The sequence below is a fragment of the Herpailurus yagouaroundi genome, unplaced genomic scaffold (genome assembly GCF_014898765.1).
Source record: "Herpailurus yagouaroundi ecotype Mexico unplaced genomic scaffold, PumYag 184, whole genome shotgun sequence".
In the NCBI taxonomy this organism is placed as follows: Eukaryota; Metazoa; Chordata; class Mammalia; order Carnivora; family Felidae; genus Herpailurus; species Herpailurus yagouaroundi.
Window position 1 is genome coordinate 5,630,673 of NW_024412415.1, and position 18,801 is coordinate 5,649,473.

The 18,801-nt window shown below is 44.6% G+C and overlaps 1 protein-coding gene and 1 long non-coding RNA gene across 2 annotated transcripts in view; one reads left to right on the forward strand and one right to left on the reverse strand.

The window, feature by feature from the left end:
- The window catches only part of RASGRP1 (RAS guanyl releasing protein 1), a 79,768-nt gene extending 61,054 nt beyond the window's left edge, over nucleotides 1-18,714 (reverse strand). Inside the window, exons 1-2 of the mRNA XM_040492252.1 lie at nucleotides 18,680-18,714; nucleotides 14,071-14,255 (exon numbers count right to left, since the gene is read on the reverse strand). Coding sequence (XP_040348186.1) covers nucleotides 14,071-14,255; nucleotides 18,680-18,714 — 220 coding nt within the window. The remainder of the gene's footprint in view (nucleotides 1-14,070; nucleotides 14,256-18,679) is intronic.
- On the forward strand, nucleotides 7,549-10,043 carry LOC121041481 (uncharacterized). Its single transcript, XR_005795760.1, has 2 exons — nucleotides 7,549-7,593; nucleotides 7,669-10,043. It is a non-coding gene; the product is annotated as an uncharacterized LOC121041481 (long non-coding RNA).
- Nucleotides 18,715-18,801: the final 87 nt, after the last annotated feature.

Sequence of the window (18,801 nt, forward strand, 5' to 3'; positions counted from 1 at the left end):
GTTCTAGAGAGAAAGGCTCCATTCTTAAATGACTTCACCCTTGTGACCACAGATCACTGGTTCAAGCAGTAGCCTCAATTGGAACCAATCAAGTTCTTCCCTGGCAATTTTTTCGTTGAACTTGAGGGGGGAAAAAATTAAATCTCTAATGGTAAGAGCTGCAAGATTTGCAGATGTTAGTGCCATACTTCCTGTCCATGAAGGAAACAAATCTTCACTGAAAGAGAATGATTAACTGCCAAACAGAAGCAAAGCCAGTGAGAGAAGAGAAAGAGAACAGATAGAAGAAGGGGAACAGTAAGGGCAGAGAAAGAGACAGAGACATGTTAGTGTCTCCTGATAATGTTCTAGTCCCTAATTTCAGATGTTCCCAAGGCCTCCACAGGCATTCTATACTCTTCTTGTGCCTTAGTTATATGAAATACTTACATTCCTTTTAATAAATTCCATAGGATAGTTCATGTTAGATTTCTGTCATTGTTCTAATAGTTTGAAAAATTAGAGAATGGATTTACTGAACTTATTTGCTGAACTATTAATGTAGCTCAAGTTCATGTAAAATTTTAAAATACGTATAGCACTATTTCCTAGGCTCATGCTTGTCTATCATGATAACATCCTGGTTATTTCTTTGACAAAGCCATTCCAGCCACATATCTCCATCTTAGATCTCCAAAATGTGGTTTTGGATCCCTTGGCAGTTTGTATTAATCTGAGAGACCGATTCACTAACATTCGAGTCCACGGCAATAATGATTGCTACTATTTTTGAGTATCTACTGTGTAACGGCATTTTGATAATATTTTCCATAAATGCTTTATTTCTAATAAGAGACCATATTTAATTTTCACCCAAACTAAAACCTTTCATATTTTTCACCCTTACCATCTTTCTTGCAGATGAGAAAATGACAGTAAAACAGCCTGCCACAGGCCAGCCTCTGGTGAGTGGTAGAGTCAGGACAGATCCCAAAGACCATGGTGCTATGTGGTCTCCCATGGGTCCCTCTGCAGTCTGCTCACTACCTTGCTGAAATCAGGCTGTGCCAAAGCCATGGCATTTTCCAGATCAAAACTGGCTGTGTGAGGGGTGAGGTGCGGTGGGGAGAGACTACGACATTCTCTCACTTCACTCCAACTCCCACCTCTGATGATGGGGTTGAAGATGAAAGTGTTTGGTTTTATTTTTTGTCTTTCTGGATACAAGAAATTCAACATCTCTATGCTGAATAGAGAACGGGCTGCATGTGATGGGGAAAATCGAGTACGGGACATGAATAAATAATTTCAGTGATATGGAACCAAAGTACCCCATTTTTATTCTTTACTCTCTGCTTCCCTCCTTAACACAAACCTGGTACTCTAGCTCATCATCCAAGAAAGTTAGAACAATACATTCCTTTGAATTTTCTTTAGTTCTTAATCATCTACTTTTCTTAGGTTTGAGAACACTTTTCAAGATCTTATGGAAAATTATATTTATTTCTAAGATTTTATTTTTTTTAAGTAATCTCTACACCCAATGCTGAGCTCGAACTCACAACCTCAAGAGTTGCATGATCTACCGGCTGGCACCCCAAGATCTTATGGAAAATTATAAGCGTTTACCACAATAGGGAAAACAATGTGGAGAACCTCTACGGGTTTGGCCAGCTTCAACAACTATCAACACATGGCCAATTTTGGTCCATGTGTACCCCACTCACTTCTCTGTCTCATATTAGTTTAAAACAAATCCCAAATGTGATATTTCAACAGTAACTATTTCAGTATACACTTTTAAGAATAAGGACTCTTAAGAAAAAAATGCATTAACATGCCTAAAACAAAATGAATAGTAATTCCCTAACATGAGAATTATCCAGTCAGCATACAAATTTCCAAATACAAGTAATCATATACTAACATAATTACCAGTGTATGTGTGTATGTATATGCACATACACACATGCACACAATTTTTAGAAAAAATATTCACACACTATGACTGGGTGAAATGTCCCTTGAGTCTCTCTCAATCCAGAGTTCTTCTCTAGCTTTCTCACAATTTTGAGGGCACAGTTTCTCAGTTAACTAAAGCTAAGTCCATCTCAGGTAGATATTGGTGGTTTCAGACCAGGTAAGGGGACTCAAAGCCACTGGGGACAGAGAGGATTGGGGAACCATGGGTATAGTAAGTGTGGGGAGTTTTCCTTTGGGGCTTGAAGCAGGACCAAACAGGTGAAGCCCAGAGTCACGCGCTGAGACCAAGTACTCAGCTTACCCTTGGCATTAACTGAAGGGCCTGGCAGCCAGCAGCATGAGTACCACAACTAAGTCTGGGAGACAGCACATAGAAGCTGGAGAGACTCACTGTGTGACCTGAACTACCTGGGAGTAGAGGTAAATGGTAAACCCACCAAGGCAGGTTTGGATGGAGTAAATCTGGAACCCATGATGCTAATGAACTGGGGAGTAAGAGGGCAAGGAAGCACGAAAACCCCCCTATATACCTGGCATTAAATAACTGGAGGTAAAACTGACCAAAATGATTAACTGCTCATCAGATTTAAGAACTTTCTGTAGACTGTACTAAAGTCTAACACAACAGACTCATAAATGCTAATGCTGGAATATTTCTTGGCCTCCTAAATGCTGTGGGTGCCCTCTTAAAACTTAGAAAAATGAGTCCTGGATGGTGGTTCAGAGTGATCAGTGAAGGGAAGCCAGACATGGCTACCTTTTCTCCTCCACCCCGGAAATTCCCAGATGACTTCATCTCTGAGCGCTTGACTACTCTGGTTAGCCCATTCTCTCCTTCACTATGAAACTGGCAATCTCTGCTTCTTCCTCCCCCCATCAAGAATAGTGCCTCAATCATCAGTTGATGGACATTTAGGCTCTTTCCATAATTTGGTTATTGTTGAAAGTGATGCTATAAACATTGGGGTACAAGTGCCCCTATGCATCAGCACTTCTGTATCCCCTGGGTAAATTCAGTGATTGTGGTTTATATACACAATGGAATACTACTTGGCAATGAGAAAGAATGAAATATAGCCTTTTGTAGCAACGTGGATGGAACTGGAGAGTGTTATGCTAAGTGAAATAAGTCATACAGAGAAAGACAGATACCATATGTTTTCACTCTTATGTGGATCCTGAGAAACTTAACAAAAGACTATAGGGGAGGGGAAGGAAAAAAAAAGTTAGACAGGGAGAGCCAAACCATAAGAGACTTTTTTTAAATTTTATTTTATTTATTTTAAAAAAAATTTTTTTTTCAACATTTATTTATTTTTGGGACAGAGAGAGACAGAGCATGAACGGGGGAGGGGCAGAGAGAGAGGGAGACACAGAATCCGAAACAGGCTCCAGGCTCTGAGCTGTCAGCCCAGAGCCCGACGCGGGGCTCGAACTCCTGGACCGTGAGATCGTGACCTGGCTGAAGTCGGACGCTTAACCGACTGTGCCACCCAGGCGCCCCCATAAGAGACTCTTAAAAACTGAGAATAAGCTGAGGGTTGATGGGGTTGGGAGGGAGGGAGGGGAGGGTGGGTGATGGACATTGAGGAGGGGACCTGTTGGGATGAGCACTGGGTATTGTATAGAAACCAATTTGACAATAACTTTCATTAAAAAAAAAAAAGGATAGTGCCTCAAGTCCTCACTTTTTTTGTCCACTTCAATTAATCATTGATATCCCTCCAATCCAAACTCCATCCTGGCAGTATCTTCTGCTTCAAGATTTTGGTAAGAACCTCAGCAAGGCCCTTGACCACTCTCTGGAAAAAACCAAAGTACTCAACGTGGCCTATGCCACACCACGGCCCACCACCTCTCTTAGTCTGCAGAAGAATCACAGATGTACCAAACTTTGTGTTTCTGCTATGTATCTTTCCCAGTGGCTACTTAAGATTCTCTCAGAAAGTTAATAAAGACAGGAGATTTTTTTCATTGTTTCTGAAAGCAAAACTTCTCTTCAACAAAAGCCATCTGAGTTTCTCTGTGCATTAAAAACAAAACAAACCTTCACATCTAGAATTTTAAGCTAATGGAAGCATTTTTTTTTTGTTTCCTTGATTTATCAGAACTCTAATCAGTCATGCTTATAGCACTTAGCATTAGAAAGAAATGAGTAGCTACTTTTCTTGATCCTTGTTAGGCTCATTTTACTTGCCAAACAACCTTCAACGTTATGTCCCACATTTGAAGAGATTATGGCAAAACTTTTTAAAATTTTTTTTTCCATGTTTTTATTTTATTTTTGGGACAGAGAGAGACAGAGCATGAACGGGGGAGGGGCAGAGAGAGAGGGAGACACAGAATCGGAAACAGACTCCAGGCTCTGAGCCATCAGCCCAGAGCCTGACGTGGGGCTCGAACTCACGGACCGCGAGATCGTGACCTGGCTGAAGTCGGACGCTTAACCGACTGCGCCACCCAGGCACCCCTACTTTTTTAAAAAATCAATTTGATGAGTGAGTAGCAACTTTGTATGCTAGCATACCTCTTTACCAATACTAATATTGGTTTTAAGATAACAATTGTTTAAAATGTGAATTATGGAAAACAAAGAGTTAATAACAGTAAGTCTACCATAGAAAAGTCAACAAGACTACAGTACATGTAAACATGCACGGAAGAGAATTGAGGGAGATATACCAAACAACATTCATAGTGCTTATCTTGCTCTTGGTGGTAGAAAGGAGGACTGCAATTTTGTTCTTTTTGCTCATCTGTATTTTCTAAATTTTCTGTAGTGAACATAATTTTTAAAGTTATTAAAATGTGAAAAGTAAATATGAGAGCTAAGTGTCAGATCTTTGTAAATACAAGAACTTATAAAAGGGTGGGGATTAAGCGATAATATGTATCTATAACATATTAATACGAACACCATATTGTTCACAGTAAATACTCAAGTTAACTACTACTAAAATAGTTTAAAAGTCTATATAAGTGGTAAATTTTATGCTTTGTACATTTTATGACAGTAAAAACATGTAAGAACAATACAGACTCACTCTATATTAATAATTTAGGAAAAAATGGATTTAAATTTGGTTGGTTATCTAAGCCTCCACCCTAAGGGTACTGGCTTCAAATAGAACAAAGTATTTTCTTTAAACATAGAAATTACTTGTAAAGAACTTTCTTCAAATTCACATTCAACATCATGATCAAGAAGACCTTATGACACCTTCTCCTAGACACTGTCACTTTCAGAAGTCACTTCAACGCCATCATGGCGAGGGGAAACTGAGGCCCTGAGTGACAAAGCGACTGTCCAGACTCTGGTTTTAAGCCAATGAGTCTCAGAAACAAAACTGGAGGCTTCTTTTTCTTCAGCAAAAACCTACTGACAAGCTTTCACTGATCATTCACAAGAGTGGGATACAGAACTGTATCATACAATAGATTTATTCAAACTTTGATTAAAATGACAATGGAGCATTCACTGTATCTGTGTAAAAAGGATATTTTTAAAAAAAATTCTGAGTTAATAAAGCAAAAGATTTTAAACATGTGGTGCAATCTAACTACATAAAAATGTAAAATTTTTAGACATTAATATCCCCAAACCAACATAAAATATGAAAATAGAATTGGGGTGGAAGGGATGCCTATAGCAAATGGTATTCAAAGAGCTTTTCATTTAAAAAGCTTTTGCAGGGGTGCCTGGGTGGCTCAGTCGGTTGGACGTCCGACTTCGGCTCAGGTCATGATCTTGCGGTCCGGTCCGTGAGTTTGAGCCCCGCGTCGGGCTTTGTGCTGACAGCTCAGAGCCCAGAGCCTGTTTCGGATTCTGTGTCTCCCTCTCTCTGACCCTCCCCTGTTCAAGCTCTGTCTCTCTCTGTCTCAAAAATAAATAAATGTTTAAAAAAAAATAAAAAGCTTTTGCAAACCTCTAATAATAACATTAAACAGCGAGTGATAAAGGGTATGAACAGTTCACAAAACTGGAAATATAGTTGGCAAAGAAACTTATGAAAACATATTCAACAAAAGCTTGGAATTATATATATTTATATATATATATGTATATATATATATAATAAATACCGATCTACCTATCTATCCAACTACCAATAGCACCTGTTACCATGTAGCGGGAAATGGAGGCAAACGAGTACATAGATGGACTCAGAAACAGAGCATATAACACGTGGAGAATGGAGGTCACAAAACTGAGGTCTGGCTGGTCAGAAATGAGAGACAGCTGAATCATGGGGAATGTTTAAAAAATTTTTTTTTCAACGTTTATTTATTTTTGGGACAGAGAGAGACAGAGCATGAACGGGGGAGGGGCAGAGAGAGAGGGAGACACAGAATTGGAAACAGGCTCCAGGCTCTGAGCCATCAGCCCAGAGCCTGACGCGGGGCTCGAACTCACGGACCGCGAGATCGTGACCTGGCCGAAGCCGGACGCTTAACCGACTGCGCCACCCAGGCGCCCCTCATGGGGAACGTTTAGAGGAGGTAAACCAAAAAAGCAAAAATGAAAACAAATAGTTTCAACTTCTGAGTGAGACTGAGTTTTAGTTTTCAGTTCCACTGTCACTTTAAGAAAAGTTTTCAACTTCAGCCACATTTGATTTTCTTATCTCTAAGCTGAGGTGAACTGTTCCTTTTCTTTGAAGAGCACATGGAGTTGTATATGATTCTTATATGAAGGAAGCCAAAGGATGACAAAATATTATTTCTCCTAATTAGGGGATACAAAATAACATATCTGGTTTTACCACAGACACCTCGCTATGTAAGTAAACCCTGCAGCTGGGAGTAAGTGCTACGCTCACAAACCTGTAACAGTGGCCTTTCCAGGGACAGGGTTCAACCGGAAGCCCTGATTAGTAACTAGTGTGTGTGAAGCCCTGATTAGTAGACAAACATTTATTCCATGGTATAAATACCCCAAACCCAGGCCAATTTCAAGCAATCAGCATGACTTCACGGATCAGGGGGCGGGGAGGAGATGCATATACTACAGCATACCACCGTGTAGCATTCATACCGTGTGGGGACCACAGGCATAACCTCGGGAGACTAGAGAATAATAGTAAAATGTGGTCATGCATTAGGAAATGATGAGTTTTGAGGGTTCTTACCTTCATTTTAAAAAAATATTTAGTTTTGAGAGAGAGAACGAGAGAGAGACGGAGAATGAGCAGGGAAGGGGCAGACAGAGACACAGACAGACAGACAGACAGACAGACACACACACACACACACACACACACACAGAAACTGAAGCAGGCTCCAGGCTCTGAGCTGTCAGCACAGGGCCTGACATGGGGCTTGGACTCACAAACTGTGAGATCATGACCTGAGCGGAAGCCAGAGGCTTAACCAACTGAGCCACCCAGGAGCCCCTTCATTTTTTAAAATGTTTCTTTATTTTTGAGAGAGAGGGAGAGAATGTGCAGGGGAGAGGCAGAGAGAGAGGGAGACAGAGAATCCCAAGCAGGCTCTGTGCTGTTAGCACAGAGCCTGACTTGGGGCTCGAGCTCACAAACCGTGAGATCATGACCTGAGCTGACACTGAGAGTCAGACGCTCAACTGAGGCCACCCAGGTGCCCCTCTTACCTTCATTTTTAATATAATTTCAGGTTTTTTTTAAAATTATTTTTTATTTTTTTTCAATATATGAAATTTATTGTCAAATTGGTTTCCTATAATTTCAGGTTTTTAATGGTGGTTGTGTCTAACAACTGCCTTGAAAACTCCTGAAAATCTAATACTGCTTTTGCAGATTAAGAGCTTCAGCACTGTAACGGCACTAAACCGAGTATGGTGTTGGTGAAGCCGGCCTTGCTTAGGCTCTTCGTCTTCCCCTGTTGTCTCCCTCTCTAGGACAACCCCAGCTAGGTGGTAGCCCAAACTACCTGCAGAACAAGCCACCAAATCCAGCAGCTGTAACCGTGCCAGCAGAAGAGGGTCGGTCCCACCACCAGGAGGAGGGCCTGGGGCAGGACCGGCACTTCAGACCACCTCCAGTGGCCTCCGCCCAATCACTGCTGTTTCGGTCAACTACTGATTACAGTGCTTTTGCTTTCACGTCCTTTCCTGATGTGTTTCCATCATGGACTCAACAACCTTCATGTCAACAACTGGCCTTAAAACATCTGTTGGCAAAGCGGCACTTTTGGAGAAGTACTTAGATGAAGCACCTCTCCCGTTTCCCAGCATAGCCACGCTCTGTCCTATGGGGGACAAGCATACAACGGGGTCCAGGGCCCTAAGCACTCCAGTAAACTGGTCTGAGCATGGCTTAAAGGCAGAAATGCAGGCGAGGAATGCTGCCTTTGAGTGCAAAGAACCAAACTGTAGTTGTAAGGAACACCCACGCTGTCTATTTCCAGCCAAACCGCTGACAGGCAGGAAGTCTGGAAGGAAGTAGGCACAGTTGAGAAGGGATAGCAAGTGTGCTGTAGGACAGTATTTCTCACAATCAGTTCGTGGGTCACCTCCATCAAAACCACAGCGACTGCTGGCTGAATGAAAATCTCTGGAGTTGACCCTCAGGAATCTAAATGCACACACCCCACCCCTGATGATTCCTGCTCATGTTCAAGTTGGAGAACCTCTGGTAGAGTAAAAAGAACAACAGCGTCGGAGACAAGATGACCACAGTTCAGATCCCAGCGGCTCTCCAACTAATGAACTGGGCCAAGTTCCCCAGGTTATGTGACACCCCGAGCTCCCACTACCTATTAATTAGGGTTGTTGTAAAGATTGATGGGCCCAGTTCAGGTAAACGCACAGTACCCTACAGCCCACAAGAAGTAAGTGTTCAACCAACGTCAGTCCACCATCTATGTCTCTCAGTGGTAACCCTCATCTCTCTGGACAGAGGGAAGCCTGCCGTCAACACCACCAGGCAGGAGAGACAGATTCGAGTGACAGGGGTTTCCTATCTCCTTCTTTCTTGAGCCTGGCAGTCACTGTACCTCACACCCATGAGAGGCGGACACGCCAGGCTGGGCACTGGGTGATGCCAGCCTGTCGAAGATGCAGCAAAGGTACTGCTTGGAATAAATAGCATCTGGATCACAGGATGTGAATTCGCTCCAGAGGGCTAACGACAGGCACGCCCTGGAGCTGTTCCGATGCCTAGAAGCCTTAGAACATGGGTGTCCCAAGGACTATCCTTTGTATGTGACACCCAAGCACCTGGGGGTTCCACTGAGGAGGCTACTGGGTCACCTTGGGTCTTCTTCACAAAGGGCCTGTGTTCGACAATGGACATGGCTTTCAGTCCCTTCTTGACACTACACTTGGCTTTGTTCCTTGGAGTTGCCCATCCTTGGGTCTGAGTGCCCTTCGATATCATGGCCCTTGGCTTCTGGTCTTGTGTTCCTGTTGCCTCTGGACACCTCACTGTGGTGCACAGCCTGTAACCTGCAGAGTGGTGAGAAATCCCTAGCCTTCCCTTTGCCACAGAGGGAACTGTGTGTGGTCCCAAAAAGTGTGTGTTTGCCTTCTTTGGCTCCAATTTTTAAAAGTGGGTGTAGTGTTTTGCCCTTAACAAGCTGAGGTCTATAAAATACATCTAACATCTAAGTGTTCCGTGCTGCAGAAAATATACCTATTAGTTTGGGAGGCCTTTGTATAGCATTAGCACAATACCTATGGGAAATTTTAATTAACACTTTGCTCAAGATAGAATTTCAGGCAGACATATATATGTGGGGTCCAATGAACAGTCCTCATATTGAATGAGTTTAACTTCTAATCTGGGGGAGACCAGGCCTGCAGAAGGTGGGCACAGGGTTCAGGCATGTCCCGTGTGGCATGCAGGTATCCCGTGCACGAAGAGGGGCCTGCCGGGGAGAGGGGTCTGAGCGAGCCCCAGCTCAGGTTGCAAGGGGCTGCTGGGGACAGAGGAAAAAGCACTCGAGCAGCATGTTTTCTCTCTAGACTGAGGGCATGAGGCAAATTGCATCAATTCTCAGAGGCCCAATTTATTTTCTCATTTGTCCAGGGGAGACAATACCACCTGACCCTCCAATTTCAGAGCTGTTTTGAGTTTAAAAGAAAACCAATACATATGGAGCTCCAATAAAAAATAAACAACGCTCTATAAATATAAAGGTATCAGCTAAGCTGCGTTTCCCTTCACACTGACAGGTACGACAGAGACGCTGAATGTCCGCCTACACCCCACCTGGGAGCAGGAGGGTTCCTTGCCGAGGGTCCCTTTCTGGGACACGTTCACAGCTTTCTTTCTGATGCTGCTGAAAGTTGTCTGGCATTCAGAAGGGAACAAGGGAAGTTTTGTGAATTTGGACATGTTAGAAGCCTTCCGTTTGGCCCCAAATGCTGGCAGCCCTCTTAAAAAATGAAAACATTAAAAACCAGATGATCTCATAGGTCTTTTCTACCCCTGAAACAGATGGTGTGATTCACATACGTTTGACATAAATGTACCAGGTTGTGATGACTTGCCTCATTATGCTCAGCTGAAGAGTGGATTAACGGGCAATAATTTGCTGAGAATGTAAAGCATGACCTCCAATTAAAACAGAAGGTGGGAGTGGGTTGTCTCATGGTTAAAGCAATGAACTATGACTCAAGGCTCTGAGTTTCTAATCACAGATCTGTAACCCTGTATGTGACAATAGGAGGCTTGCTGTGAGACCTTCAAGACTACCCTTAATATGTATGTGCTGGTCACCCATCCTTAAAAGCATTGTCATAAGTCCTCTCTCTGAGAACAGTGTGGGTGGTAATTAATGGTTAATAACACTAAAGAGAGAGGCATCAGTAAAGATGCTAAATCCAAATGTCTATGATACCTTAGCGAGTATTCAGGCTATTACCTAGAGATGCTAGAAATATGCAAGTTCCACAGTTTCCAGAAGGTCTCTCTGTTGCTTTCTCCCTTCAAGTCAACCATCTACCCTATCCAGCACTGTGCAACAGACTTTCTGCCATACATGATGGAAATATTTTGTTTACTCTGTTCAGCAGCAGCTACCACTTGCAGATACTGAGCACTTGAAATATGCCGGGTGAGGCTGAGGAACTACGTTTTACATTTACTTTAATTTTAATTAGTTGAAATGTGTATGTAAATAGCCAGATCTGGCTAATAGCAACCATACTGCACCATACTGCTTTAGCTAATTCAAACCTCCTCAAAGCATCTGCATGAAGGTGCGGCTGAAAAGGTAGTAGAAATTAACTAATTAGTCTTTATGTTCAAAACAGGTGTTTTTTCCTTTTTTTTTCTCCCCCCAAGTTGGTGGGAGAGTGGCTGCAACCAGAGTCTGAAGTGCAAGATTACCAAAACCAAACCAATAAAAGTCTCCCCACATGTCTGTACCATTTCCCTCTCTTTTCACAGGCATTAAAATGGTAAGACATCTCAACTCATTAACAAAAAACTAAGCTAGACTGCTTTCTTCTAAAGCAAAACTTTCCGATACAAACATGGGAAAATAACTAGTAAGAAGAGGTTCAAGAGAAACAGAAGGCTCACTCTGTACTATTTTCGGATCACCTCCGAGGAGACCTCCAGAAGCCCCGGCAGGCACTCTGCCACAGATTATTCTTTGTCAAGAGCTGCTCATGATCCCCAGCTCTGCTCACCTCTGTTGTTCGAACTCCGCTCCCCTCCCCTCCCTGGCGACACATGGCCACGATACCCCATGAGTGAAAATCACGTGCTGTCTCCCACTCCCTCCAGATGTAGCATGTCTTTTCTTTTCCACCTCTTTCATATAAATTCTGTGGCAGGAAACCGTGCATGCATACTATGCAAAACTCTGAGATCTTACTTACCCACCTTCCCCCTGCAATCCCATGGCCAAAGAGGAGTTTGAACAGTGGCTGTTCTCCCTAATCCATCCTTACCCTTGAAATGAACTTTCTCAAAACTCCACATGTATAAAGAATGTATTCTTCCTACATGCCTTAGATTATTTCCCTGCCTTGTGTATCTATCTTTTTTCCCTTGAAAGGTGCATTTCTCAGATATTCTAAACTCTGATACTGGAACAGGGGTCTGGTCACAGTAATTCTCCTTGTGCACTGCCTAGCCTGTGTCTGTTGCCATTAGGGGCTTAATCAATGCTTCCTCAGGGTGGATAAGACTCTTGGACTCTATGGGATTTTTAAAGCTTTTGGGTTTTAAGGTACTTTTTTCAGTTCAACATATTCCAGAAAACAATACAGCTTTTGCCCCTGTAGGATTTGTTGAGAGGAGTGGATTAGGCTTGGTTCTTTTGGGGAAGGACTTCAGAACTGGTCATCTATTCCTCAGGTAGATGTCATGATTATTGGAAGGTTAGGAAAACAGCTTTGACCTCAGCCAGCAGTTGCCTGATTGGCGCAAGAGGAAGAAAGTTACTGATAAATACATTCCCGGTCCCCATTTTCTCAAAAGTGAAATGGAAAAAGAATAAACATCCTTATTCCTGAAACAGCAACAGTGCCCTGCAAAAAGACTGGTATGTAGGACTACCAAGACTGCGTGAGGAACTTTGCAGCTCATTCCAGTTGGGAGCCAGTTGAAAGTAAGACCCAGGAAGAACAATGGCTCCTCACAGCCACCTGCCCACTAGTCTCCTGATTTCTAGGTTCACCTCCTTGCCCATGTATTTTCTAAGATTATTTTAAAACAGACAATCATTCATTCCACTCCCCGTGTCATTCTTAACTGAAAAATTAGAGTGTAAATACATACAAATTTAATTAAAATTTGAGGCTCACCTAGTAATAATAAAAGTGCTGCCTCTTTTCCAAGTTAAAAAGCCTACAACAATAATGTAGTGTTCTCAAAGTGAGTACGTGGGTCAGCTACATCAGCATCACCTGGGAACTTGTTAGAAATGTAAATCCTTGCGCCCCACCCCAGGAGAAACTCTGGGGGCAGGGCCCAGCAATCTGTGTTCATAAAAAAGATAACCTCCGTGAGATTCTGCACCAACATGTGAGAACTGCTGCTTTAAACCAATGTGGAAATCATCAGAACTACTCAATTTCGTACTTGAAGTGTACTAAACAAGTATCCCTAAGATGTCAAATCTTTCCCGATTCCATAAATAAGGTCTGGCCCAACGGTAAACATGTCCAGCCAAGAATCCCTAGTTCTGAATTCTAACTGATTTGCGTGTTGTGCTGCCTGGGATCGGGTCGAGGCTCCCCTACATCCCCCAGGAGGCTCCACGAGGGTCTGAGATGGGCAGGCACTTCCGAGCTGAGCCACCTGTGCTCATCTGCTTCCTGGTGGGAGACGCAGGGGTTCAAAGTGGGCACAGAGGGGGGAACAGTGATGCTGGAAATCTATGAATTTTCCATTGATTTTAATAATTCCTTTTTTGAGGGGAACCAATATATAGTACTTTTCAATCACTATTTCACGAATCACAATCCAAAAAAAGACAGTGCTTATAAGATTTTTTTTAAAAAATGGGCATCTTTGCAGATAACTGCTCGTGAGCTGCATGAGACCGTGCACCCTTCAGGCTGAGAATGGTGATGACAGAGGGCAGCATTCTAGAGAATTCACGGTCCATGTGTGTGTCTGCTTACCCCCCGCCCAGATCCCTGACCCCCAGTCACAAATACTTCCTAACCAGTATCTTCCAGTCACAGACATTCTGGCTTTAAATCCTGTCCTTTTCTAGTCCCTCACAACTACCCTCCAATTGTAAGGGGGATTATTACACTCTATCATCCACATGATCCAAAGGCTTTCAAATTTCTGTTTGATAACAGTGTTTGCTCATGTAACCTTGTCTTTGTGTGCCCTACGAACACAAGGGCAGAAGAATGTCAAAGCACCAGAGGCACAGTAGCATTTTATGAGATTTCTCATCACAGGAACAACCTCCATCCTAAGAGAAATGGAAATGCAAACTCTCCTCAACTTTTCTCACTTGAAATCACGCCTCTCATCACGACCTATTACACCCACACAGTCATGTGCCATAGGCACTGCACACGGTCTCCAACATTTCAAAGGCTCAAAAGATATTTTTAAAGCCAAAATACAATCTAGGTTGCTATTCCACAAAGCAACTTTTTAAGGAAGAACAAAGTAATAGATTTTTATGCATGTGGGTAGTTAGCGAACTCACCAAAAGATTGAATGCAGCTGTCGATGAGATCGTCCAGGCTGGCTCCTTTGGCTAAATGTCCCAGAGACACCATCATGCGGAACTGGGTGATCTGGGCCAGGCTGGGATGAGAAGGGAAGGGGCTGCTGGCTGACTTCGCCTCTAGTTTTGCTTTAGTGGCAGCTCTGCAGCCATGAGAAGGTTTCCTGGGGAAAGAGGGGAGGCAGTGAGTGCAAGCCAAGCAGCCAGGGGACAGACAGACTGGCAGCTCCAAGCTCTGAAGGCAGATTGGGCAGGAAAGGAGTAGAGATAAGACAATTAATCCTGAGAGTTGGGCTGATAGAAGACATACCCCTCCCACTTGGCAAATGCACCAAACGGACTGGTTGGCTGTTAAAGAGACATCTCCCAAGCAAATAATAAGGTAAGATTTCAGGGCTGCAACAGGGCTCTTCAGTCTGGGATTAGAATTGCTCTGGCGTGCTGGCTCTGGCTCCTGAACCAGAGAGGCAGAGGCCAGGCCATGTAGGTAGTCCTTAGCTCCTACCAATATTTTAGCTGGAAGTCCACTGACTTGGGTCTGAAGCACTGTTTTATTTGGTCTCATCTTCAACTAAATTCATTCATCTTGAGCAATACCAGAGACGCTGCAGAAGGTCAGGTGGCCTCAAAAACACCTGTGAACTTTAGGGGAGAAGTCAAAGACTAAGGACCCACGTGCAAGGGAGAGGATTTACAGTGGAGGTGTTCAGATTTTCAGCTAATCTTGCCTTTCTCACAAATCTTGAAGATTCTGTTTTCCATTGTTGATAATACCGGCAATCATTATATGTCAGTTTTTACCACTAAATATTATCATTCTATCAAGTCCTTAATTGGGGAATACTGATTAAAAAAAAAAAAAGCAGAGCTTATGTGAGCTTTATTTCAGAACTGAATGTAAAAGGAGAAGTCTGGATCTGGAAATGGCTTAGGAATCCAACAGGTCACCTATGTTCTCTCTCACTTAGCTTTTGTCTTTGGTCATGACCTCATCAGTACAGGTCAAGTTGTTTGCAAAATGATGAAGTATTTTACTTTCCTATTTAAACACACAGATGCATATCTATAATCTTTTCAGGTTTAATAGTGATGGGTGTCGTTGCTGGTTAACTTCTTTGAACATGTAATTAATCTTGTGGCTTTGGTTATTTCAGAGTTTACGACCGAAGAGAAGACAAAAAAATTTGTACCTCAGATCCATAACTTTAGGTACTCACTATTTATTTTGATAAACACGTAAGGGCATTAGTTAATAAGTACTTATTCTATTAGTAAGACACTGTGATAGGCCAGAGGGGAAGGGGACTGGAGTGAGACAGTCTATGTGAGGTACTCTGTAAACTGTAAGACATACTCCTTACATTAGTTATTGCTGCTGTTGTAGAAAGGTAAACTAGACGTTCCTTAATTCAAAAATCTAGTTGGAGAATCAGACCTACACCATGAAAAGACAGCTCTATAAATCTTAAGTGTCCTGTGGGTGTCAAGCGTAAGAAGCATGATGTTCTCAGAAGAGAGAGAACCAGTTCCAGGTGGAGTGTTGGGGGAAGCTGCTCCAGTAAGATATAATCTCATCCCCCAGAAGGGGCTGAAATGCTTTGATCAAAATGAAATGCTGGGGGCACACATGGATTCTCTGCTAAAAGAGAGTGTACTGAACTACGGGCCACCCTCTACGCAGCCAGACTAGTGGAGGGAAGACCATGCCCTCTGATCTGTTTCAAACTAGCTCCATGGCACTGGTCCGGCAGTGACCACTGGACTCTGCTTTTGGCCTGGGGTGGGCCCAATGAAATTGCATCAACAATTGGCTACTCAGAATCTACTAACCCAAGGAAGTGATTTCTGAAAGATCAAGTTGGTGGTACAGGACTTAAATTTCTGACCATTACTGATTTTTATCCAGGCCCTGTGATAACCCCACGATCAGATCAGCATCTGAAATCAAGAGAAAGTAATAATGACCATAATGAACTTAGCACCTATGATATCACATGCACTGTACTGGGAGGTTTAAATGATTTTTAAAGCCTATACCCCAGAAAGAGATCACCTCCATTACATGAAGTTGAAACTGAATCTAAAAGCTGCTAAATGACATAGCCACGGCTGTACAGCTCATATGTGCTAGATCTGGGATTTGTACCTGATGCCTCTCTGGCTTTATTTGATAAGTATTTACTATGCTTGGGACCATACAACTTTCACTACATTAGAATTAGAAGGAGACTGCCACAGAGAGCCTGAAAAGTTTAAGACTCAAAAATCATCCAAAAGCATAGCTGATAACATAAAGTCTCCACCTCATACCCTCCTGTGGGCCCCTGGAACAGTCTTCAGAGCTGGGCAGGCTCTTGATGGTCACGTTCCAAACTTTCATATACATATGTGGAGGTCCAGGCTCAGAAAGGCAATGCCACTGGAGCAGAGGCTGGTAGAAGCCGGGCCTCCTGCGCCCCACGCTTTGTTCGCCAGCTAGGCTCCCTTCCCCTCCTATAAGTACAGACAACTCTCTAAACCTGGTGCTCGTTGTCCAGTGTTGGAAACACTTCTGCCTCCATTGCTGCCTTTCCACCACGAAGACCCCCACCAAGGCAAAGGCGGGAAAGATGAAAACAAAGTCCTTCTCAAGAGAAGTCTTTTTCTCTTAGGCCTTCCAAAGAGAGGCGGCCACTGGACTCAACCACAGGCCACAAGCCCTATCTCCATATACAGCTCTTTCCCCTGGGGCTGGGAGGTGTTAATCTCTGTCTCTCAACTGTGGGATCCAGGAAACATTCCATTTTCTCTCTCGGTTGGTGGCATCGACCACTGAGGATTCTAAAAAGTGCGCTGGCTCTAATTCTGGTAATGCTCCCTAATGTCAGCCGTAGGGGAAACCACTTTGGCTCACAAGGTGATTCTTAGAGGCAGATGCTTTTATCAGAACTAAGAGAGAACTAAGGGGTAGATCCACACAGAAAGAAAAAGAGTGTGAAGGGAGTATTTAGGGTAGGGGGAAGGGAAGGTGAGAAATGTAATCTGGGAGAATGGAGGCCAAAGAGAGGCACAGTTTGGGCCCAAGACACCAGGAAGAAGAGATGCTACTAAAAACCACACTGCATCCCGAGAGGTCTGGGAAGATAGGGTTATCTGCGCCATAAAGTAGGAAACTCGGCTCTTTGGCTGCTCAGTCTCTTGACTGCTGCTTCCTGACAAACCTTCAAACCACTCGGTCTTCTGGTGAAAGGTCTACAGATAAGGATGTACAAAATGTTTCATTATAGGTAGATCAAAGAGTATTTAAACATCATAGAAAGAATACTCTAAGTCTCCAAAGGCATATTTTTAAAGGACTGGAGCCAAATGTTCCCATGTAAATTAACACATAAAATAAAAAAATAAGGCCAGAGAGAAACACATTAACTTGAAGGGGTTTTCTGAGACTATGAGTGGCCAAGGCTGCATGGAATTTGCCTCAGGAAGCAAGGAGGCGGTGGAAACTCTGACCTGGCTCAGGTGAAATCCTCTCCAGCACAGGTGCCTCAGCAGAGGGCACACACTTTCAGGTTGAACCTTTTAGGAAAACTAGCCAAGAAGAGTGCGTTAAGCGATGAAACTGAGGAATGAGAACACAGACTTCCACAACTTTCTCTGCAGAAGATGGCTTTGGTTGGCTTCTGGTTAGGATTCTTTCCAGTCCTGTCCTCTCCCTCAGCCCTCTAATGTATACTCAGTTTAACTTACAGACACCCCTCCCCTCAATCTAGGGAAGGTGCAGGGCTGCACCCTGGGGCAAACACCGTCAGGGTGCCCGAGTGCAGAAAGGGCCAAGAACCTTCGGCTCCAAAAAGTCCAGCAGAGCAAAGCTTCCTGCCTCTCGCGGGCATGTCTGTGCGGGCCGGTCACACTAGAGTCCACGTGGAGGAAGTTGGGAAGAGCGCACTGGCGTGCTGTGCCCAGGCCCTCCCTGCTCTAAGGGGGCACACTCAAAGTTGCCTGCCACCCCCCCCCCCCCCCAGGCCTCTTTCCCCTGCCAAAAGACTTTGCACTACCACACTAACTTCATCTTCGAGACGCTCCTAACACATCTCTCTAGAATCGCAGTGCGGGTGGAGGGGCGCATAGTTTCCACCCAGAAGGCTGTATGTTTCAGGGACCGCCACTCGCTCCCTGCAAAGAGCCGCTGGCCTTTCCGGGGCCCTGCCCCGGATCCGCAGGGCAGGGACAGGCCGGCAGGTGGCGCTGCCGGAGCCCCGGGACCGCAGCAGGTGCGGGTGGTACGGAAAGTCCGCGAGTGGGAGAGACCCAGGTGCCGGACGCCGGGGAGCCGGGACCGGGTGGGGAGGGCCGTCGGTGCAACTCCGGAGCTCGTGGCGCGCACGACCCAGCTCCCCGCCTCTCTTGCCCGGCCGCCCGCTTCCCCGGACTTGAGCCGAGACCCTGGCCTGCCGCCGCCCGGACCCCGGGTCAGCAAGTTCCCGTAGAAGGAGGCACCCACGTCGCCCGCCCCACTCACCCCCTCCCCCCCGCCCCCTGAGAGGGCTCGCGGGGTCGCCCGCCCCAAGGAAGGAAGACGGCGCCGCCGAGGCCCCGGGCCCCTACTCACCTCGGAGCCTCTCTCGCCTTGCCCAGGGTGCCCATGGCCGCGGCCGGCGCTCCCGCGGCCGCCTCACCTAGCGCGGCGGGACGGGCTCGGCGGGGCGCGGCGCATCGCCACCGCCGCCGCCG